This window comes from Centruroides vittatus, unplaced genomic scaffold (genome assembly GCF_030686945.1).
Source record: "Centruroides vittatus isolate TY-2023 unplaced genomic scaffold, ASM3068694v2 scaffold_435, whole genome shotgun sequence".
Lineage (NCBI taxonomy): Eukaryota > Metazoa > Arthropoda > Arachnida > Scorpiones > Buthidae > Centruroides > Centruroides vittatus.
The window spans coordinates 6,629,296-6,654,763 of record NW_027122708.1 but is presented as its reverse complement, the minus strand read 5'-3'; the positions used below and the strand labels follow the sequence as shown (position 1 = coordinate 6,654,763).

Below are 25,468 nucleotides of genomic sequence, written 5' to 3'. Positions count from 1 at the left end.
AAAAAGCGGGGGGAATTGGGAAGACTGTCCGGGTCAGCAATTTTGAAAAGGTGGCGACACTACTCCTAATCAAGAAGAAATAATAGGAATTACATTCTATTAGTCAGAAAGTTAAATTCTTTACCAGGAACTCAAACCACCATATTTGAATCTATTTTTTCATAATAAACTATGAATTAAGATATTTGTCTAATTATGACAAAAAGTATTTCATATATAAACAAACACTAATATAAAATACTGTACATCTAAATCTTAAATATCACTATAGTTTCTTTATTGCAATTCTTCAATTTTTAAACGTGTAATTTAGAATTAAAAATCAACAATATTGCCATTTAATATCAAATTTAATAACTAGATTAATTAAATAAATTAGTTATAGAAATGAAAAATAAAAAATAGAGAGCATGATGAGTGTGATCACATGATAATATAAATTACATAAACATCCATAAACAAAGATTAGAGATGTAGATTGCATAACTGTTAACATATCTGTCAAGCAGAGGTTCAGACATGTACAGTACAGTATCTGAAAACACAAACAAGATTCTGGGAAAATTAAAGCAGTCCCAGAGAAATTTGTAGTACAAAAATAATATAGCAATAAATGCAAAAGTGTTACAATAAAATGGAGTAGGATAGTGGTTAATCAATATCACAACTTCCTTATGTCTTCCAGAAATAGTGTATTAGAAACAAATGTTGCAATATTGATTAATTTTAAGATAAGTTCCAGCTTTGAAAGATTCATTGCTTAATCCCAAAACAGCTTTAAAAGAACTAAAAAAAAAAAACTTTGTTTTTACTACAAAACTCTTTTCAACAGTATTTAATGATAACTGAATACACTAATCAAAATCTTGATAATCCTGGTATATAATTTAATGTAAATTCGACAAATGTTTTCTGCATACTTACTTATAGTTATTGATCCAGTTAATGTGAAAAAGTTAGTATTTAATGAGTTAAATTTTGTGACAACTTGAATTAAAATGAAATATATATATATATACACAATAAATTCATTAACCCAATCTTGAATTAATACCAAAATGATCTGCTGTATTACTGGAATATAATTAGTGTAATTATAAGCCAATAATATGACAGATCATTTGACATTAAATTGAAATACAGTATTCGCTCATTCTGCTATGGAAAATTTGCAAATTAATGAACTGCATTTAAAAACTTTTTCTGAATTGTCTTGATTAAATAGCTAAATAAAAGTTTTGTCATTATTTTATAAACATATCTTTTTATTTCTCATATTTTTTCATAGATATATTTCAACATTTTTAAAATTTGTTATAAAAATATCATAAAAATGTGGTTATATTTTCAAAAAATAATAATAATGATGATAAAGTTAGTCAAAAACTCTAAAGAATTGTTACTTTTTTTTTTGCAAAAAAATTGTTGCATTTCTTAAATAATTTTTCAGGTTAAAACTGCTTGATTGTCATCATAAAGAAATTTTTGCATTTTTGGATGTTAAAAAGATCTTCCTGCTAAAAATAATAATAATATGCTTAAATTAGAGTATTTTTCCTTTAAAAAGTTTTACATTATCAGTTTAGTGTTCTGCTGCAAATTATACAGTAGACTTATTTTAATTATCTATTTGATTTAGTTAGAATATTTGAAATTAAGTACTAATAATTATTGATTTATTCATAAAATGTTTTATTTTGTGTGATACTATGCAATAATTATTAGAGGAATAGTGGTATGTAAAATTTGTTTTGAGAAATTTTGAGTTCAGTTTGTAGACCATACCCATAGAAGTGAAAAAGGCTGAAGGAACTGATGCTGTAAATGCAACCCTTTGTGAGATATAGCCCCTCAAATCCACTATTTGTTAAACACACAATAAGCTTAGACTGTATAGTGTGATTCTGATCATGCCTTGGAGTAGTCAGTGCAGTGGTGTTTCTCAGGTTTTATGGGCTTTTATAGCTAAAAGCCCATAAAACCTGAGAAAACAGTTAAGTGGAAAACAGTTGCTTTTTAGCATTGTTTTAAGAAATACTTCTAAATTTTTTCACTTTTAAATTTTACTCCATTTTTGAGGATCTTAAAATTCCAGATACACTGATTTGAGAGAAGGCTATACCTACGAGCATGGTGTTCAGCTCAGCTCTGATAAAGCCTCATTCAGGGCCCTTATACTATGTTCGCACACAATCCATGACTCACTTCAATCTTGATTGTAACTGTTGCCAGTCGAATGTCAAACTGTTCGCACAGGCAGTCCGCCTGACAAGAACACTGCTACTATATGCGATGATAAAACTGACGTAACTACTTTTTTTAAAACCTGAAGAAGACTGAAAGTATGGTAGAAAACGTTTGTTTTCTATTAAATATTTGCTACTGGACTTTTAAGGTATATGAGTGTTAATTGACATAACTATGCAGTAAGTCACAAACACCAACAAACAAAATGGAAGTTTTGGTTAGAAATAAATACTTTTTCTTGCCATATATCTAATAATAGACAGATGTCATTGTCTCTAAATATCTTTATTATTTCTCTGTTCATAGCCAAACACGTGTTCTGCAGCCATCTTGTATTTTCTTATGCGCATGGGATAGTGGGAATTCTCTTATGATTGGATCTAGTTTCAAGAATTTCAAGAATGCTAGAGTCGATCATGACTGAACCTTGTTTCAGCCGAGATTGAAACGGTCAAGAGACGTCACACCACAGCACAGTCGCTGATCTTGATCACAACTGGATTGAAATACTCAGTGCAAACAGGATATTAGTCTTGAGTTTTTCGTGTGGTATTTGAATTGATGTCATTGAACTCACTCATGTTACTGTGTCTCACATAATTGATAGTCTCGAGTTAGACCCATCAAGCGAACTCGAAAGGCGAGCAGAAATATGTAATACTCACTTGGTTATGTATGTCGTTAAGCATGATGGGATTATTTACAATGTATCTGGGTTTGCAACTATAATGATTTGACCAATCAACTTAACTGTAACAAGTTGTAAACAAATCAACATGAGTTAGTTTACACATGTTACAGTTAGTTTTGTCTTATAGCAATATGGGACGCAGAAGCAAAATGGAAACCTCCAATGCTTTATTTTAAAAAAGAAATGAAAAGCAAAAAGAAATATTAGTAACATATATAGCAAATAATAAGAAAACAAGTAAAACAGTAAAACCGTATTTGGGACAAGACTATGTCTCGGAGACTCACTACTAAGCGGAATCACTTTGACGCTCATGGCGGATCTCGTTCTCATTCTCCAATTTTCTTTGGTATCGCTAGTTTTGAGCACGATAGTTCCAACTTTGCTGGCCACAACCACGAGGTTGTCCACGAGGCATTTCGGTGAAATTAACCTATCCAATGTAGAAATTTCTTTTCGTTGCGTGTCGGCCTCGGTTGAATTTTTGTCGATGCCTAATGAAAATTTCCCATTTTTGAAAAAATAATCGTGGCTATTGTATCATTCAAAATTATTTTTTTATTTTGCACAAACAATACTGGGTTGTGTCTTACCTTGTCTGTTGACCTCGACCACGTGTTCTGTGTCTTTTGTTCTGCCCATAAAAATTAACTAAGAAACCGATAATTTACTTAATTTGGATCGGCTACACGATATTTACAATAGGGTCGATATATAATATAAATCCAAGATCGGCACGGCTGCGAATCGAAAGGTTAACTAAATGAAGTAAAAAGATGTCTCTCCTCATTAGAGTTTAGGAGCAAAATGAGGTCAAAGAGCAAAGGTCACAAGGTGGCACCCTCTGCCCTACATGTCAAATTTTTATCTGGTCCCACAATTTTCCTATATTAGATAATGTTAAAAAAAACCCACTTGTAACGAAATATAACCTGTTTTAATGTCATATTTGAAGCACTCCTAAATTTACAAAATTAGATTACAAATTTTATTTAACATAGAAGATACTACATGTTCGATCCTAAGGTCAGAGTTCACTTCTTAGAATGACTGTGGGTGGTACTCTCCCCACTGGCTTCGGTGGGGTGAGGTGTCTGTTTTGCCTGTTTGTAGAAGAGGGTCAACATTTTGTATTTTATTTTGACTCAGTTCTCGGTCCCCTGACTACCTATAAGTCTGAATTTTTTTTATGCGCAAATGATTTGGGCACCTAATACTCTGTGCCAAATATCAACTCTTGACATGTACTCCTTCATAACTCTAAGCTGGTAACAAAAACGGCAGTATAATTTTATGGACAAGACATAGTCTTGTCAATGAACAGTGGAAAATTCAACAAATTTACAAGAAAAAGACAATTTGATTTGAGGAGAGAATTAGTTGAAAAAGTAAATGCATGTGTTGGAGCTAAAAAATCCATTGTGGAATGGAAAAAAGTAAGAGGGATTATATAGATTACTCTCTATGGAATTTTGGGACTTTGAATATACATCTGAACTCAGGGGACCGAGACGAGTTAAACGGAACCCTACTTTTGGACCGGAGACGAAAAATAAGAAAGTTATCGTATTTACAATTTCTTGCCTTTCACAATGCATTCTATGCCATTTTAGAGTTAGTTTTCCACTAGGTGCTGCTGCTTGTAGTTCAATATACATTTCCTTTTTTTTCTTTTGTTCAAGAACTACCATGAATCCATAACGTTAAACACTGGGTGGCTTGCTGGTGGCTCCCCTCTGAGAGGAGTCCATCGGGAGCATGAACGTCGAACGCCATCTAGTGGAAAACTAACTCTAAAATGGCATAGAATGCATTGTGAAAGGCAAGAAATCATTAATATCATTACTTTCTTATTTTTGGTTTCCGGTCTAAAAGTAGGGTATCGTTGAACTCGTCATGGTCCCGAGTTCAGGTATATCGTTGAACTCGTCTCGGTCCCGAGTTCAGGTATATCGTTGAACTCGTCTCGGTCCCGAGTTCATATACTCAAAGTCCCGAAATTCTATAGGGAGTAATCTATAGTACAGCCAAAGTAAGTATTTTAATTTAATCTTTTCTTCATATAGTTTTCGACCTTGATCTATTTCTTAAATTGTTCAATGAACTTAACATTTCTGATTAATAAATAATCTTAATATAGTGTCTATGCTCTTAATAATTTATACATATAATTTACTATCAGTTTAATTCCTTTTTTCAGTTAAATACTCTACACCTTTATCAATCTAGCAAAATTTAAAATAATAAATGTTTTCAATCGTTTTTAATGATCTTACTTAGTTACAAAAAAATAAAATAGAACATTAAATATAGAATATAAAATGTGTTCAGAATAAATATAAAAATTAACAGAAAACGCCCAAGTGGACAAAATATAGATAAATAAACAAAATAAATAGTGAAAAGGAAAAAAATATAAGATATAACAACGAAACCAGCATTGTCTTTTAATAACATTAATTAATGTAAAAGAATCTCCACGCAGTAGACAATGCATCTATGGTTTATACAACCAGTTGCCATGTGCGCTTTGTAGATTTCCAATCTCTCAAGATGTTTGACCATTTGCCTATTTGTTGTTGTTTTTATAATTGCCGTTTGACCCCATTGGACATTAACATCATGCTGTCTTGCGTATGATGCCAGCGCAGTGTTGTCAAGGTTCTTACTGATTGTATATTTGTGCTCCTTTAGCCTTTGTTTTAAACTTTGCATCGTTGCACCCACATAAACAAGCTTGGAATTGAAACGTTGGTTGTGTAAAGGCACCGAATATATACCCGTTGTTGAATTCTGATCCTCTTTCTTTTTATCATTTCTTAAAAGTTTGAAAACAGTAGGATTACATTGGTATACAATGCGAAAATTATTAGACCTGGCAGTAGATCTATGTATCTTGTTTAAAAATGGGATGTAATTAAGCACTATTCTTTTCGTACTGTCCACCATGGGAGAATGCAGTGCTGTGGATTGAAAGGATGTAATAAGACCCTCTATCTCCTTGTGGTATCCATGTTGTTGGGCTATCTTAAGAATGTACTCCAGCTCCCTTATCGTGTCATACAAGCTTGTGCAATGTGTATAAGCACGTTTAATCCACGCCCTGAAAGATGCCAACTTGATGTGCTTGGAATCGACATATTGGCGTGGAATGATAATGGGCTGAAAGCAGGGTTTATGGTATATGTCAGTCCAGATCTCCCCTTGCTTGCATGTGTTATATATTCTCTTTTTCGATAAATTAGATACTTCTTTTTATTTTTAAAAACATTTGCTATATAATTTTATCAATTATGAATTAAAATTTTTTTATTAGTGCTGGCTTGACATGAAAAGAAATACAAAAGAGAAGGCATCTACTCGTGGTCAAAAAATTCTTTGCCTTCGTAAACAACATCTTTCAGCTCTTTCTAATGCTTCGATTGCAATCAGAATAGCATATCCGTCAGCCATTTTCACTTTCATGTAGAGATCTCACATGCTCAACTCAAAATGAGTAGGAACTCACATAATGAGATGGGAAAGCACGAGTCATAACTCGAGACTATCAATGTCAGAGCAAGGCCAGTTGATCGCTTCGCTAGTAAGGCCGTCCGCTGTAAGAAAAATTGCCGTATTCACACTGTTTCCATTTTTCGCCGTTGCGAAAGATTTTGGCGCTAGTTAACGGTGAGACTCACGCGTTCAGTGAATTGGTCGTTTTGTACTTTTGTGTGCAGGTATAGCTATTTTATGAAATTGTGATAATTATATATAGTTATACTTGTATATTGTTATATTTATTCGTGAGTTATACACAGTTGACGGGACTTTCTCTTCAACAGCAGCTTGGTATATAGATAAAAATACATTCATTGTGTAGCTCTCTATCTGACAACACTCAGCACAGTTGATGTTGTAAAGTACTTGCTGAATACCGTCAAATTCAGATATGTTTTGACGAGAGATTTAACAGTGATCCAATTGAGTCATTCTTTAGCTGCATTCGTCAGTTTAATGGAGGAAATGACAAATTAGATGCACGATCAGCATCTCTTACAACACAAATGATTTTAAAAGTTGGTATCTTACAGGCTGCACAGAATGGAAATGCACCATGCTCTTCTTTCTCCTCAAAGTTGTTACCTGTTATGACAGAAACCAATTATAATGTTGAAGATAAAGTCTGTAAATTGCATGATTCTTCACTGTCTATTTTGCAAAAATTGCAATCTGTTACACAAGACTGCAGTGTTCCCTGTACAATTGAAAATGCTTCTCTGGCAGTTATCAGTGGTTACTTAATTAGAGTTCTTGAAGAGAAGATTGCATGCTATGAGTGCCTTGAAACCATCCTGCAAGTAATGGAGCTCTTTTTGGCTTAATATCAAACCAAGATAGAGGACAGCTTCGTTATCCGAGACCAGCGTTAGTGGGAGTGATTAGAATTCTTACAGATTTTTTTGATGATGTAATGACATACACAAATCTTGTCAGGCTAGTTTGAAAGTTAAGCTGATAAAGGTCATTTTGCCATACTTGAAAAACTGTCCTGCACTGTGGTGTAAGGCTAACACTGATGGTGCACATTCAAATCACAATAATCGCATGTGCAATATTATAGTAACAAAGTTTGTTAGCCCTTTACTAACCAATTGGACTGGACAATTAAGTCAAACTGTGGAAAAAGTTCTCAGACTGTATCATAAGCCCACTTCTAGAAAAATATTAAAAGTCTAATGTAATTAAATGTAAATATTAAGTCTAATTCATATTGTAAATTTCTGATGAGGAGGAAGCTAAGTACACTTCTGTTTTCTGCAGTTTGTAAAATTCATTTAAAAACAGTACACTTTATTTAATAAACTAATTATTTTTATGTAATAAACTTCTGTTTTTTCTATAAAGAATTTTATTTATATTAGAAATGTAAACTGAAGCAATGTTACTTTTACCATAGCTATACTTTTAATTTGAACTTTAAAACAATATATGTTGCTTTTGTTCACAATTCTACGTACTTCTCCAATATTAATTATAATAAATTCTTACCTTCAATATCACCATATTTCCGCAAAAATTTTTCGAAATTTTTTTACTAATCTAAAAAATGTGCTTATTTTTGCCAAAAAAATAAGCAAATTTTTTCGAAAGGTTATATCGATATTTATTCTTAGAGTCTTAATTAACAAAAGTAATAATTTTATAACAGATTTAATACACAGCATTTTAATAAATTATCATATATGGTCCGAAAATGTGAAATTTTTTATAGTAGACACTATAGGTAATCTAGTTTTGATAAGTTTGCGTATTTTCGAGTAAAAAAAAAATTTTTAAATTAACGATTAACTACTGGTATCTTTAAGAATCGAAAAGAGATCATAAAATAGTATTAGTGTGAAAAAGTTTGTATTTTCCATGCCAATAATACTCTGTTATTACTTCTTCCTAAAAACGTCTTATAAAAATAAAGGTGTGAAAAATACTGTATTATTATTTCGCTTTTTTCGAAAGCATTCCCATGCTTTTTTCACGAACTAGGGAACATCGTTTGAAGCAGCTCATTTCTTGATTGTCAAAAGTTTTCATCCTGCATTAATGAGAAAAATACTTAACGCAACACGTCTCCAAACTCCTCTATACTGAAACGCTGACCATGGATGGTCACCAATTGTCAGCGCCACAAGCGGAGAAAATATCAACTAGCGTCTATACGCTCAGTACAATAGACGGAGAGAATTGGTGGACGGCCTTACTAGCGAAGCGATCAACTGGCCTTGGTCAGAGTGTGAGATGATACCACGTGACACGTTAGGAGTTGTAGCACAAAAAACTCTAAACTAAGGGCCCAGAGCTGCAATTTTACCAGTTTTAATATACTTTACCAGCTATATATATATATATATATATATTAATAATGAATATATTTTAATATTTACCTTCATACCAGCTTCTTTAATTTTTCTAATTAATTCTAATGGTTCTTCTGTGGCTTCTAAATGAAAAGTATATTGGCTAGCACCAGCATCTGCCATGGGTTCTATCCACTAAAAATAAAATATATTTTTATAAAGAAAAACCCTTCAGAATATATTTAGTTATATATTTCGAAAAAGGTGATTATAACTAACTTGCTGAGGATTGGCTACCATCATATGCAAGTCGAAAAACGCGTTTGGAATTTTTCTACGTAAACATTTAACAACAGGATGCCCAAAGGTAATATTAGGTACAAAATGTCCATCCATAACATCTAAATGTAGATAATCTGCTCCACTTTCTAACATACGTTGAGATTCGGCGTAAATCTCTGATAAATCCGCATTCAGAATCGAAGGACCAACTTTACACACTACTCCACCGGTAGCCGCCATCTTAGAAATTGACGATAAAGTTGCCAACTCTATTCTTAAAATTACGCAACTAATAACTTAGTCGAGAGATTTTAAAATTATCAACCTATCGTCTTAATTGGTGATAAGCAGCTAAGTAAGCAAACCAATAGCATAGTCCGTTTCGTGTGAAATGGCATATGCTATTGGATTGCTTACTTAGCTGCATGCTATTTTTAAACTTTTTCGAATGCTAAACACGTCAATTGATTTCTAAATTATATTACAATTGCACGCATTATGCATACATCGCTTCATTTATGTATAATGTAAATAATATATCTGTCATACTAGATAACAGATATGTTATCTCGTGGGCTAAAGTATATATATACAATATAAGTTTTTTATAAACACATATGAATATACTAAACTTGTGTTTATTTTATGTAGTATGTAAGAATAATCCATGTAACTTCCACAAAAGTTCGATATGTTAGACAATCGACTATTATGGCTGGATGAGGAGGAGGTTAAGATAATAATCTATACCTCTTGCGAACTCGGGATCGAGCAAACCAGAAACTATTGTGAATGGTTTGTTCTGATTATGTAAGGTCCCGTCCCTCACTACCCGACAATCCCATTGTGTGCATGACCGAATCCACGATGAATTTGAGTAAAAAGCTCTCTTATTCACCACAATGTAAAGAGTTATATTAGCTGAAAATTTTGATCATGACTTCAATTCTTTAGATCAATTTTTAACAGGGCTACAATAAAAATTTTGAAAAAATTAGATTAAACACTTGAATTTTTAAAATCGTATATGCGTTTTTATTGTTTTAATATGTCTTTTAAAACCTTTCTATTTCCAGTAAAACAAAAATATTAACTTGCTCAAACAAACGTTTTCGTATTTCTATCGAGAACTGCTTCAGGTTCATTAATGTTTTGATGTTCTACATTGTTTTAATATTCTGTATAACATGTTATGTATTCTTACTAACCTATATTGGTGGACGGATGACCGAGCGGTCTAGGTAGCAGCCTACCACTTTGAGTTATTGGGATCGAATCCGGACGGGTCGAAAAATCCCCAGGAATTTTTCGGGAAATGGTCCATCCGGATATGTCGGGCCCCGTCCCTCACCACCTGGCCGCCCCATTGTAGGTCTGGCCGAACCCATAATGGGCTTGCAAGTGAGGCCCTCTTAGTGCTCATAGGGCGGAGTTAAAATGGTCTACATTCGTATTGAGATATGTTATAAATACAAATAAAATATTTAAATAACAGCGTAGTATTGATTAAATACAGGTAAGCCTCCTACAACGCGGTACCTTTATAACGCGTTTTCGCTCCAACGCGGCTGAAAAAACGCAGAAATTTTCTTACAACGCGGTTTAGGGTATTTATAAACGAATTATCTTTCACATAACAGAAAAATCGCAACGGATCACATAAGTGCAGTGGAACTTAATGAAACAAGCTCAGATCTTGAAATAAGGCCAGTCAAACATTCTCGAACGACTATAATAAGTGACGATGAGAACTGAATTTGAGCATAACATTATGTTTATTTTTGATTTTGACTTGAAATCATAAACTTTTTAGTTTTTATATGATGTTGAATTTTATTTAAGCTTTTTATGTACATAAATTTAAAAAATGGTGAAAATGTTACACCATAAAAGACAGTTTTTCTCTTTTTAGAACTGAATCCCAGTTTTTGTATTAAGTTGGTGTCTCCTATAACGCGATTTCTCACAACGCGGTTTTTTCAAGAAACGTATCTACCGCGTTGTAGGAGGCCTACCTGACGGCCGGATGGCCGAGCGGTAAAGGTGGCAGCCTACCGCTCTGGGGGACCCGGGATCGAATCCGAACGAGTCGAATAATCCCCAGGAATTTTTCGGGGGGTGGTCCGTTCGGATATGTCGGGCCCCGTCCCTCACCACCCGGTTGCCCCATTGTGGGCCTGGCCGAACCCATAATGGGCCTACTAAAAGAGGCCCTCTTAGTGCCCACAGGGCGGAAAGAGTTAAAAAAAAAAAAAAAAAAAAAAAAAGGAGGCCTACCTGTATATATATTATATTCCCTTAATTACTGAAGAAATGATATAACGCGTCTATTTTGTGCTATATAATTACTGCGACAGGTACCATATAGCACTTGCCTGGGATGCATTCTCCTAGGCAGATCGCTCGCGTATCGCGTTGCCGCCGTAACCAAATAAACCAAACTAATATGTACTGTACAGTACTAACAAGCGATTATTTATTGTGACACCGTCAAAATGCCGGACTGCAACTTTTCGTCACGATGTTCTCAATTTTTAGTGGTGTCTTGCCTCTACCCATCATACTTTTCTTGTTAGCAATAGAGTTCTGCCGGTTTTCTACCTAGCTCCGTTCGGGAAAACATTTGAATTAAAATAACGTGATTTCCGGTGAAAACCGAAAGTTCGTATACAGTTAATCCGAGCCTCCTGCTCTTACGTTTTCCATATCTGGTTTCGACTTTTATCTATCTAACTCCGTTCTCCAGATTAAAGAAGGACAAAGATGGAGAGACGACAGTTGGAATTTATAGACTACTTTTTTCAAATCGAATAGGAAAATTACATAATACGAGGTTACCGGCGAGCAATTTAAAGAATTTTTAAATGTGTTAGATTGGTCACTCAGTGCGATAAACCATTATGTAAGATATCCTTTGTAGTTATAGAAATCAAATACCACAATATTATATAATAGAAGAGTTAGAAGCAGAGGCGTAGCTACCGTGGAGCAATTGGAACAAACTGCTCCAGGCGCACGAATCACGAGGGCGCCAAGTTAGAAAGGGCGAAATAAAAACTTGTAAAAACATTTGTAAATTTATTTTGAATTTAATAATCAATCAATTCACTATTAGATTTGATTCCGTTCAAGAATTATGTACACTTTTTAAGTGATTATCACTTGCATATTTTGTCGCGTCATCTGATAAAAATATTCCGAAAAGATCAGAATTGTTACAATCGGTATATCCCTCCGACATTTCGCCTTGTTTTGGACCTCAACTTCTTCGATCTAAAATGCGTTTTTATACTCAGATAAAAGAAATTATTTCTATACGCCAACTAGTTGCCGAACTACTTTTAATTCACACCGCAACCTCAAGTAGCTTCTCAGACATTATTGCAGCATGCCTCATTTTTTTTTTTTTTTTTTTGTTTTTAACTTTACCGGCGACGAAAGCGACAGCAGAACGAAGTTTTTCAAAACTAAAATTAATCAAAACTTATTTAAGAAGCAGCGTGTCACAACGTCTTAGCTCTGACTACTATATCAATTGAAAAAACAATAGCTTGTCAACTTCATTTGGAGAAAGTGATTGACCGATTTGCAAACGAAAAAGCGAGAACACAGTTTTGAAGTTTTTTAAAATTTATTATTATGTATTTGTTATGAAACTAAACATGCATACATTTTGTCAATACAGTTTATATACCTTACGTTTCTATATTCAACGGTTGACTCAACAGTGAATTTTCCGTTGAGTCCCTCCGTTGAACGATCTGACGTCACGTTTTGTAGAAAAAAAGAAACGTTTCCGTTGAAAGGGCACTTTTCATGATGGCCGACTTAATTAAGGAGAAGGCAACGATTGCGACTGTTTTGCTAAATAATTAAAGTAACTCGCGTAACCATTATTCGAATAAATCCTTTTATTCAAATGAATCCTTATCTGTATCATTTTCTAGTATACTTGGTCTTTCTTTAATAATTTTAATTAATTTCTTGAATATTTATATTATTAGGAAGACTTAGAGGGTCAAATATCGGTCGTAATCAATTTTGGACAAATGAAAAAAAAATCTTAATATTTCAGTATTGACCAAATTATCCAACATAATCGTGCCATCACATGTTTTATTATAGGCTATACAGATTGTTCATTAATCTGTCCGCTATTACAGCATCCACAGCAAGAGCGAAGGAATAGTTTCTATAAGCGAAATTTATTTTTTCGTGGAAGCCGCCATATTTTAGTTCGTTGAATACTCAAAGGTCTTTCAGGTCGTTGAGACCGTTGAGCTCAACGGTGAAACAGCGCTGACGTCACTAATCTCCAAAGTCCTAAATATATTCTAGGACCTTCACTAATCTCAACGGAGAACTCAACGGTCCATTTAGAAACATTTTCTCCTCACCGTTGAGTCAACCGTTGAATATAGAAACGTACGAATTGACTCACGGAAAATTTGTAGAAAAAATGGCAGATACATTTAATTAACATCGAGGGTTACCAGCGAAGGTAAATAAACAAATTAAACTATTTTAAAGTATTTAAAGGATGTTTAATAACACTAAACAATTCTTTTTAATTAGCGTTGTCTCTCCTACCGTACGATCGGACAATAGGACTACCTCATACTTTTGTTGAGGGAAATAGTGACTTATGCAAATTCGAAAGCAGATCGGAAAATTAATTTTTAGAAAATTTACAAACATATTACACTGTTGATGGTAGAAGACGCCGTGGAAGAACAAACCTACCTTAAGATAAGCTACTATGAAGACAAATATATGTAAATTCTACAGGCACTTCGCATCACTTGCAAAAAATTGAATAATTAAATAATTTCTGGATTAAAATCGTCTGTTTCTTTACAATCTTATTCGTAAATGCTTAAATAATCATTATTTTAATTTAAAAAAAATAATAATTTTAACCCCAAATACACACACACACACAAAAAAAAAAAAAAAAAAAAAAAAACAAGTTTCACCGATCTTCTACTCGCCATAGCGAATGCCATTATTGACCATCTAGAATTACCAGATGGCGGAGTTCGGCCGTCCGCCATTCACGTTTTGGGCTGAATACGACGGCCACAACATCTCTAATCTTAATGTTCTTATTCTTTGTCCGGGCAACGCAGGGCTTACCTGCTAGTTATATAATATAATAAATTAATAAAATAATTATAAAAATCTCTCAAATAGATAAATTATGTCTCAAAGTTTTAATTGCTTCATTGTGGAGTTATAATCTATATATATAATCGAGACGAGTTGATAGTAAAAATAATAATAATAATAATACGTTATTGAATCCATGGAAGAGGGCGAGTTCTACAAGTATTTAGGATTCCAACAGGCCAAACTAACAGAACATACACAAATAAAGCAAAGATTAATTAAAGAATACCAAAGTAGGTTAAATGCTATTCTCAGAACAGAGTTAAATGCAAAACATACAGTTAAAGCAATAAACACATATGTCATTCCAGTACTTACATATCCTTTTGGAGTTATACATTGGACTCACACAGATCTTGAGCAACTCCAAAGGAAAACAAGAACAACACTTACTAAGCATAAACAACATCATCCTAAATCTGCCACAGAAAGATTAACCCTTCCACGTAAAGATGGCGGACGTGGCCTGATTGACATAGTTAACATTCACTACAAACAAATACAGTCACTGCGAGAGTTTTTCTACAAAAAACAAGAAACATCACAATTACATAAAGCAGTAACTCTAGCAGACTCAAATAACACACCATTAAACTTGCACTCACATCATATGGACACAACACAACATATAAAAAGCATAGACACGATTAAGCAATCGTGGGCTAGAAAGGCACTCCATGGCAGGCATCCTTATGATCTGGCCCAGGATTTTGTTGACAAAACTGCGTCAAACAGCTGGTTAGCTCGACTACAGAAAACACATACTCAAAGATGCAACACTCACAAATGACACATGCAGAAAATGTCACATTATGCCAGAAACTATACAACACATCACTTCTGGTTGCAAGCTCTTGGCACAGACAGATTATTTACACAGACATAATCAAGTAGAAAATATAATTAATACACCAAGAGCTTGCAAAGAAACACAAATTAGTAGACATCCACGAACCATACTACAAATACATTCCACAGACAGTATTGGAAAACAACACGCACAAAATGTACTACGACAGAGCCATAATCACAGATAAAACAATTTACCCCAATAGACCAGACATCACACTCATTGACAAACAATAAAATCACATGCATTATAGACATATCCATTCCAAACACTCACAATATACAAAACGCATGCACTGAAAAAATTAGCAAGTACACAGAACTCGCCCAGGAAATAAGGCATCTGTGGAGGATGGATAGGGTGCTTATTGTACCTGTTGTTCTCTCCTCTACAGGTGTCATACCACACACACTACACAAAAGCCTGGGCACATTACAATTGAATAGAAACACATACATCACACTACAGAAGACCACTATATTGAATACATGTCATATTGTGAGAAAATTCCTGAATACAGACACACACACTGATACACTTCTTTAATTTCTGTTTTGGTTACTATGCCTTGACTTTGGTCCGGCATAGTACACAGCCACCGGTGTTAACCGAGTATATCTCACTTAACCCAATAATAATAATAATAATAATCAGTGCAGAGCCCAAACGGTTAGGAGTTGAAAGTTGAAATTTGGTACACAGTTAGGGTATGTCACGAGAACGCACACTTTTTTTTTTTTTATTTGTAACTCTTTCCGCCAGTGGGCACTAAGAGGGCCTCTTATAGCAAGCCCATTATGGGTTCGGCCAGGCCCACAATGGGGCGGCCGGGTGGTGAGGGACGGGGACCGACATATCCTGACGGACCACCCCCCGAAAAATTTCTGGGGATTTTTCGACCCGTCCGGATTCGATCCCGGGTCCCCCAGGGCGGCAGGCTGCTAACCTTGACCGCTCGGCCATCCGGCCGCTAGAGTAATATGTTAGAATATATTCGATTTTCAAATTTAAACAGATTAGTTCGGTTTTTCTCGACTTTTCTTCTTTAGAATATTCGATGAAAATCGAACGATATAATCAGAACACGTCGTGAAAATCGAACAATATTAGAACATTCGATTTTCAAATTCGACCTTTCTTTAGAAATATTTAGTTTGTTGATGAAATTACTCTTTTTCTTTTGGACTGTAACGTAATAATCTTAATCTTCGCTATCGTCACTTTTGTCCGAGCAATGCCGGGCCTACATGCTACTTTATTTATATTTAGCGTTGTTGGAATAAAGTTCACAACTACTTTATTTACGAAGAGAATTTTTTAAAAATAAGACGAACCGCTTTCTTGTTTACCATAAAAATAGAGTAAAGAAATCAACCATTAGTTCTTTACCCAGAAGTCGAAATTATTGATAATTTGATGATTCCATCATCCTTACGAAACAGTTTAAACATAACATCCGTGCTTTTCAATGAAAACGTTTTTAGCAGTGGCGTGCCGTGATATTTGATGACATTTACAATCAAATGGCACGGCAAGCCACTGCAGGACATGAATGTTCCTTACAGAGTCGCCATATTGGTTCCTTAGTTCCTTGGCCACGGCATAGTTTTCATGCTCTACTGTATAGTATATAACAGAAGGAAAGTAATACTATGTAAATACAAGATTAAGTAGCCCAAGTTCAAAATATTATGTAAATTCATATTGTTATACGATTATAATAATTATGAAAACTGTTTGTTTTCCTGTCTAAAGTTAGGTTTTCCGGTCCGAAAAATGCATAATTTGTAATCAAAATAAGAATAAAGTTGTCTTTCGAGTAAAATATGTCTTGTTAAAATCGGTATAAATATGGCTCCGATTACACGAGTATATCTTAAAAGAACTTTTTAAAGTTGTTTTTTCAAAAATTTTAATCGATTCGGAGATATAAAAACTTTGCTAAAATGATATTTTAGGAATATGATAATTTTAAATCGCATTTAAATTTGAATTTAAAAATTCGATTGCCGTAGAACGGAATCTTTTCTTTAAATATCGTTCGAAACGTCGAATTCCGTCATTCTGCTTCTGCTCCGAAGAAGAAAAACATCGCTATAAACGATCGTCGTGAAAGAAAAGCCCCCGAATTGAAGAAAATGACTCCTTCCGATGAAGAAATGCTTCGGAGATTTAAGGACACCTTCGGCGACGCCAGCAGAAAGATACAAAAAGCTATCCTGAGAAAACGTAGAGAAAACAAAATAACTCGAATACAGGGAGCATCTAAGAAAAGATCGAAAGCCGGCAAGGCCAAGAGAAGACGATCGAAATTAAAAAGAACGAGGAGGAGTAAGAAAAGAGGCAGGAAGGGAAGTGTAAGATCTCGTAGAAGGGGTAGTGGCAGCAGAAAGTAAGCAGGGCGTCGATAGAACGGCAATCTTCATCGAGAACCGGAAACAGAATTGCTAGATTCCTGTAGTCTAGCAAACAAACGGCTCTTTTCAGAGCCATTATCTATTGGTGAAGAATAGCCAAATCGATTCTAATAAATAAGGCTTAATGCATTGCATGTCGTACATTCGGTTTTTATTCAGATTTGAAGCGTTTCGAACGTCGTTTAGGGTGAAAATTGACTTTTCGATTATTTAATAATTATATAAATTTCAAATAAATTTTTTACTAATTAAAATTGTCTTTTAGATATATTTCAGTTGTTTTTTGTGTTTATATAAACAAACGAAATATTATGTTTAATAAAGATTTAATAAGTGTACGTCGCTTAGACAAGTGAAGGATCAAAAACAGAAGAAATTTCGGACCAGATTAATATTTATGAAATAACTGTAAAGAAAACAATAGGTGCTTTTGTATCGTCGGAATAGTTGTAAACCCGTATGTCAATTTTAATCTTTTTTATAATTCTACATGTTATAAAAAGCATAAGAATGATATCAGAATTTTTTAAGAATCTATTCGCAACAAAATGAATGCTCCTGGTATGTAAATGAAAAACATAAATAATATAAAATTTTAAAAATTTAATTAATAGTGCTTTAAAGAAGAAAGCATCAACCTTTGTCTCGAAGATGAACATTTTATAGTCAGATTTAACATTTTAATGTAAAGTTGAAGAAGTATCGAACTCGGAACAAATTATTTTCATTGATAGAAAAGCTTGTATCAATATTACCAGGATAAAACATAAAGGAACTTGGGACAAAAACATACTTCGAATTTGCTTAAATTTCTACACACGTGAGACATTTATGATTTCCGAACTCGTGACCCGTAATTTTTCATAGATTGGCTTATCAATATGTTAATATCATTCCAACAAACAAAAGCACCCATTGTTTTCTTTAAAGTTATTTCATAAATATTAATCTGGTCCGAAATTTCTTCTGTTTTTGATCCTTCACTTGTCTAAGCAACGTACACTTATTAAATCTTTATTAAACATAATAGTTCGTTTGGTTATATGAACACAACGTAAATACAACGTATATATACAACGTATATAACACAACGATGTAATTGCTGCGTTTCGTAGCAATTGGTCAAATGGCCTAGGAGTGTATGGCGAACAAACATCCAAACATTCTTATTTATATATATAGATATAGATTATTAGTTAATAAAAATTTATTTAAATTTAATTATTTTAAAGAAAAAATTAAATACAATGAAACGTAAAAAAACTGCGAAAAATCCCTTCGTATGTCTTGACTATCGCGTCCCCTGTATTTAATCGAGATGGTCCTATCTGGATGCGATCGCACTGAGACAGATCAACGTTTACAACAATCCGTTTATTTGACAAAAAAAGGAGCTTACAAGATTTCCTCGATCTTGGAAGTTGTAAGTCGATGGAAATCTCTGGGTCTTTCCTTTCCAAGATATTCTCAATTGAAGGACTATCCCTGGTTCGCGAGTGAGAGTTCCTTCGACGCTGCTCTGGGACGATGCAATCGAGTTCCGGTGATGGGAATATGTCGATCCGAGGAAGGGAGACGGAGACGAAGATAGGCACACAACAATTGGTCATACATAGAATTTTCGGGGAAGAAACCTTCGCATCCGTCAAATTCGAAGTTTTTATTTTCTGTCCCCGATTGTCCATTCCGATTGATCGCATTTCCTCGTTCTCGTTTCCTAAGTGGTTGGTCTAGCGTTGCTAAGTGTAACGAGATCTCAACTTAAATCGCGGGAGAGTTCAAAATCGATATTTATTTCGATCCCAACTGGAGATAGTTGATTTTGCGACTTCCATTTTTCTACTGTTTATATGTTCGCGTCATGTTTCTCATGCAAAAATTATTTCTAGCTTTTTTCTTGTCTTTTCTTTCAAAAATATTTCAACGCAAATTTTAGTGAGGGTTTGAACGTGTCTATGGCCTCACATATAGATACAAATAGATAGGCTACCTGATGTACATGCACAGATAAATAAGTTTTATTGTACAAATTGTGTATTTTGAAAAGTAAATTTATTATTTCAATTATTAATTCTTTCTTTCTACAACTTATTAATGAATTATACAGAAATATAAATTGAATTTTACAAACATATTTCATTTCTAACTATCGCAATAACGACAGAAGTAAATCATCACATCTATTGTTTAATTTGAAAGATTTATAGACAAATCAAAGATACATCAGTAATAATGGTATGTAAACAATATTTTCAATACATATTTGTAATAATCGATTTTGCTTTATACGCTACCAAAACAATATTCTGGAGACATTTTTCGATCCGTTATTACAGTAATAACATGTGCATGTTATGTTTCAAAAATCCGCCGCAATATCCTCCTCTAGCACGAATACTTTGACAATGTTTGTGACATGCTCCTTGATTGAATGGGCAACCGAAAAGCCAGTCGCAATCTCTACAATGTAAATCACAGCGACAGGAATGATAAAATTAAAATTTGAAAATTTATAAATAAATAAAATATTTATTTAAAATAATCTTTTATTCTTACGAACGATATTTTTTTTACTTTTTATATTATAATTAATTTTAGATTTTATTTTGAAAAGTAAAATATCATAATTTATGGATAAACTATTTCTTGTCACGTACCCATAGTGCAAAAAACAAAAGCTAACAAGAAGAGCACAGCAACGATTTTCATGGTTTTCGTTTTTCAAAATAACAATTCAAAGAAAAGTTCTGTAAAATAGTTTTTATGTTAATTATTGAATAAAATTACATTACGATAATTAAATTTAAGGCAAATTATGAAATCTGAAAGTACCAACAGAAAGAAAATTATCATTGAAATGCTAAAGGATATAGAAAAAAATAAATAAATAAATAAAATTCTTTTATTTTTGTTGTAGCATTAAATGTAAAAATTGTAATAAGATACAGTATATAAAACTTTAATATTTATATTTCACAAATAATACCAAAATAATTACGAAAAATCTTTTATAAAATTATTTATATTTCATTAGCGTAAGGGAAACTGTTGTGCTAAATTGAACAAAGCACGAAAATGCAGGTGTAATGTTATGTGAAGCTGTCCAAAATTTCGTTGTGCTATAATTTTTGTTTGAAAAGTGGGCAAATGGTGAACAAACGGATGGTACAGGTTGTTTCTAAAAAACACAATTTGGTGATGCCCTCATACCTGAGTAATTCGGTTAAAGTTTATCAATGAATTTGAAAATCTCAATAAATTAATATACGGGGACTGTTCAACTTATGTCAGTAATGGCAATGGAACTGTGTGTTATATAGTAGCAATTTATGTTTCTTTCTTTAGGTACACTTCCATTATTTTAGCATCGATGCTATGCCTACAGAATACAAATCTTTGGATGATTTGGACCTATTGCAAGACGAACTCTCTGACTTCAAAGTTCCGGAAGGATCTCCTGTCTCCCAAGGCTTCCTTCAAAAAGACAAACAGCTAATTATCTTACAGTGAGAGATCCGGACTGCAGACCAGGTGATCCGTAATTTTCCAACCAAGTTCTTTGATCCTCTCCAATGTGATCAAGATCCTGCTTCGACTCCAGCCAAGAATTTCTATTCTGTAGGAATAGAATCGTTGCCAAAGTGAAGAAATGTCGGCGTGTGGAAGTGATACATATAGAAAAAACAAGCAAGGACAATGTGGACATACAGTTCCATCGCAAATCTTGGACAGAAGTTTAACCATCCTCGTTCCTCGTATAAAAATATATTAGGTATTTTCTAGGAAAATGAAACTAAACTCCGCGGCATAGGCTTTTTGTCCGTTTCGAGCGTTTAACGTGCATGGCATAACGTGCATGGCATAACGTGCATCTGATCAGTCATCCATCACATTAGCTTACATATTTGCAAAAAAAAGCATGTTTAGTGATCATGCGGTTGATTTAATAGACTACTTAAAGTACTGTACATATCTTCCAGACAGCTGGAAGATAGGTAGTAGTCCGAATGCAACCAAATTTTTTATGCCGATGTTACAGGACATGCAGAAGAGATTTCTTCGGAGGAAAGAGAATTTAGTTTTAAAACTCGCTACTTAAAACTTCGATCACAGACAAAAAACACTTTCTGATTTAAGCAGAGTTCCGTATATGTTCTACTCAAATAAATCTGAAAGTTTACAAGTGGACTAGACTTGTAAATTGTTTCAAATTTCAAAATTTATTTTTAATAATGGTTACGTTTTTAAAAAATGCACTAATATTTGTACAAACAGTAATTAATAATATTAATATTTACATAAAATGAAACATACCTGAAGCAAGATGAAAGGTATTTAATTGATGGAAAATGTGAGAAGTATTTATATACAATATGAATCACATGACAAGTTGCTGTTGCATAATAAAATTTCTCAAAAGACAGGTGTGCTTCTCCTGAACGATGAACTATTGTGAAAGAGTAAACAATATTTTATCTTCGATTTAAACTAATTTTGAAATATGACATAAAATAACTTCTAAGAATCGAGATTAAAAATATAAAATAAAAAAATAAATTATAATCATCAAAATGTAAGTAATTTATAACTTTTCTGATATTTTGAAGATTTAACTACTTGACAGTTTTATGAAATGTATTTAAATGAATGTGAATAAACAAATTTCATAAACTATTTTTTGTATCTTGAAGATTCGATTCAAGTGAAGCAAAGCATTAACCTATTTAACATGTCATACAAAATATCAAAATCTTTGTAAATTTGACATTTCAATTTAGTTTTACTTTCCCGGTTGTTAGGTATAAGAAAAGGGAAAGTGTGGCGATCGGTCAAAAAATGACCACCCCTCTCAAGATTTTTACATTTTTGGACTGAGGGACCTTGAAACGTCAAGAAACGCAAAAAACTTTGTATTTTCTTCTGTATGTGGCACGATTTTGTTCACCCACTTTGAAGTTTAACTTCTTTTGTCGAGTTTAATTTCTGAAATTTTACATGAAGATTTGTGTATTAAAGGCATTGATGATTTTAAATTTTGGGGATTAAAAGGAATGAGGAGATAGAGGGGGCGTCATATCTCGAGTGGGATCGGACTTAATGAAGATTTTACTCGTTATTAGCATTTACAATTTTTTAAAATATAAAATTCCTCTCTACTCTCAAAATTAATATTTTGCCATTTTAAATAATTAATAATATAATTTTTTTTTAAATTGTAGTACTACCGTATTAAATAGGTATCCTAGAGTTCCTAATTAACTAACCCTTTGAATACGGTAGTATTACGATAAATATAATATTTACTTAGCCGCCCATAGTAGCGATTATAGTTCTTTTATGAGTTTTCTTTAAGAGAATTTCATAACATATGGTGACTGCATAATTTTAAATGTTTTGCCAGGAAAGTTATTCACTCGTTGCGGGATTTTCTTCTATTAGAAATTTTAAGTGTTTTCTAATGATTCTTCTAAGTTTTGTGTTATTTTGTTACTTCGTGAAGCACGTCCAAAAAATTTCTGAACAAATAATTTAAGAATTTTCGTATTAATTTTAATGGCATAATTGAAATTAAATTTATAATGAGACCAAATGTTAATTTATTATTAAAATATTGTATGAAATCCATTATGTAGAAGGTTAATGATAAAGTTTTGTAGATTTTAAAATTCTCTGAATTATTGGACTTTTATTACACGTTCAAATTCGACGATTATTTATCAATATTCTTAAAAGTGTTTGAAGGTAATAAACAGCAAGAGTTAGAATTATCATAGTTTTCAATATCTTTAACAACTGAAAAAATTAAAAATTCGTCTGAAGTTCCGATTGCACGAAACTGTAATTTATTTTAAGTATATCGATTAAAATTGCCCACCAGTGGACGAACAGTTGGTCGTGGGTTCGCGCCTAACCGACGGACTGTCCAAGTGAAGTTTTTCGGGTTTTTCACGTATTTAACATCTAAATAGAAATCAATTTCCCATAGAGAGTCTTCTGAAGAAGATACCTCTTTCACAGGACTTCCTCCAAGAAGACTCTTTAACAGGTTTCCAGGAGGACACCCTCAAAACGATAATTTATTTTCTTAAACTTTATTTGAAGTCATGATAATTTTAAAAAAAAGCTTTAAGAATATGTTAAGTATGACTGATGCAAACAAAATTTTTTAATTAATAAACATAATAAAACACGCGTACAGTTAATTTCTAAATAAATTAAAATGAAGAATAAATGCTTAAGAAATAGCAGAAGATCAAACACGAATTACAGATATATCTAGAATTTGTCGGTGATCTTCTTGTACATGAAAAATTATCATCCAATATAGTAAATGAAAAAATGTAACATGCCTGACGCTACTCAACACAAATTTCAGAAAATTGATTTTAATTTAGAAGTAAAATGAACGATTTATTTCAATCATTTTTGACGTTAAGTTTAAATAATTTGAAACCAGAAAAGAGGGAAGGCAACAGGAGCTTAAGCCCTCCCCATTGACACACACACACACACAAAAAAAATTGATTATCTTGTTATAAGTAAATAAATGAGGAAATTGTGTTATAAGACTTTTACTAAAACAACAATGCTTTTTTTTACAGATCGATAAACAAAATTTTTAAAAAATGTCAGAGTAAGTATAGAATTATAGCACTGAATAAATTTATTAAATTAATTAAATGTAAAATTAATACAAGGATGTAGCCTATAATTCTGTCTATTTCTTATCTTATTCTAACTAAAGTAAAAGTAAATAAGTTAAGTAAAACTTATCACTATGAGGAAAAAACATATATCAAAATTTATCTGATTTTATATAATATCATTTTACCGGAAATGTAACTGTAAGTTCGCCGACCTTCAGGGGGGAATCGTTAATCCCGCGACAGGATGGTCTAGGGTCGTTCGCGTGTGGGTGTGAGGGAGGATGACACAGACAATAAGTGTCTCACAAAGAAACCCGTTTATTGAAATATAAAACAACTCACACTATACACAGATCGTTACAAAGGTGAACGTTCGAACGTTTTTGTGCCGATGTGTTTCCTATCGTCGCTCGATAGAAGGCCCCGGGCACGGGTGCAGCGACTCGTCGGTTGGCGTCGGCGGACCTTTCGATGGTTGATTTGTTTCGAAATTTTGTTCTCTAAACGTAACCGACGTGACTCTGTCCGAGTCTCGCGTTTGCCTATTGTCTACGCATCTATTTTCCGATGCGGGCAGCGCTAAAAATCGAGGGGTAGCCACGTTATTCGGCGCGCGCTCCATCTCGAAGCTGCTTCTGGACCAACCCAGACCATAACAAGGGGGGTAAAAGAGTAACGGAACACCTTGTCCAATGTTTTCGTATGCAAATTGTCTAAATTGTGTAGGGAAAAAGGGTGTCGGTTCGGACCGATTCATTCTAAAAGGGTTCGGCAGATTTCTAACGGGGTTTTGCCATTTGGGTGCTTCTCGACTCTCTCTCCACCTCTCGTGATATTGAGGAGAAACATTTCCTCCATACCACTCGAGGGGTGTTGGCGTGGACTCTCCGTGTCCTGCCCAACTAGGGTTCCTTGAGTGAAAGTTTACAAATCTACTCCCACTTTCTTGCCAAGGGGGCATCAAACCTTGTCCCCAGTTCCGATTAGAAGGGAAGCTGTAGCAAGGATATCGCGCGCGGGGTTGTCCTTGCTGGGCAGCGGGCTGTGATCGCGGGGGAAATCGATATGCTTCGCGGCGCGGGAGGCTCGGGGGATAACGCGGATTTCTCGTCTCATTATTTGCCCTTTCAGTTCCTTGTGTCCGGTTAACACGTGAGGGTTCCTCTCTTGGGGACTTATTTGTAGGCTTGGGCGCTGACGGTTGATTGAGTCTTTTTCCTAAGGTTTCTAATTGTGTCGACAGTTGCGCGATTTTTGCATCGAGAGCCGATTCTCTCCGCGAATTGACTTCTTCTGTCTGTGCGTCGTGACTCTCTACTGCATCGTCTATG

General features: G+C 33.7%; 1 protein-coding gene and 1 long non-coding RNA gene across 3 annotated transcripts in view; both read right to left on the bottom strand.

Moving 5' to 3' along the window:
- The window catches only part of Rpe (Ribulose-5-phosphate-3-epimerase), a 61,267-nt gene extending 51,876 nt beyond the window's left edge, over positions 1 to 9,391 (bottom strand). For both annotated transcript variants that reach the window (XM_067287199.1, XM_067287200.1), the window contains exons 1-2: positions 9,052 to 9,391; positions 8,860 to 8,967 (exon numbers count right to left, since the gene is read on the bottom strand). In XM_067287199.1, the coding sequence (XP_067143300.1) occupies positions 8,860 to 8,967; positions 9,052 to 9,294 (351 nt within the window). In that variant the 5' untranslated portion in view covers positions 9,295 to 9,391. The remainder of the gene's footprint in view (positions 1 to 8,859; positions 8,968 to 9,051) is intronic.
- Positions 9,392 to 19,862: 10,471 nt separating this feature from the next.
- On the bottom strand, positions 19,863 to 21,828 carry LOC136989112 (uncharacterized). The gene is made up of 3 exons (XR_010882858.1): positions 21,805 to 21,828; positions 20,148 to 20,237; positions 19,863 to 19,950 (listed from the first exon to the last, which is right to left on the bottom strand). It is a non-coding gene; the product is annotated as an uncharacterized lncRNA (long non-coding RNA).
- Positions 21,829 to 25,468: the final 3,640 nt, after the last annotated feature.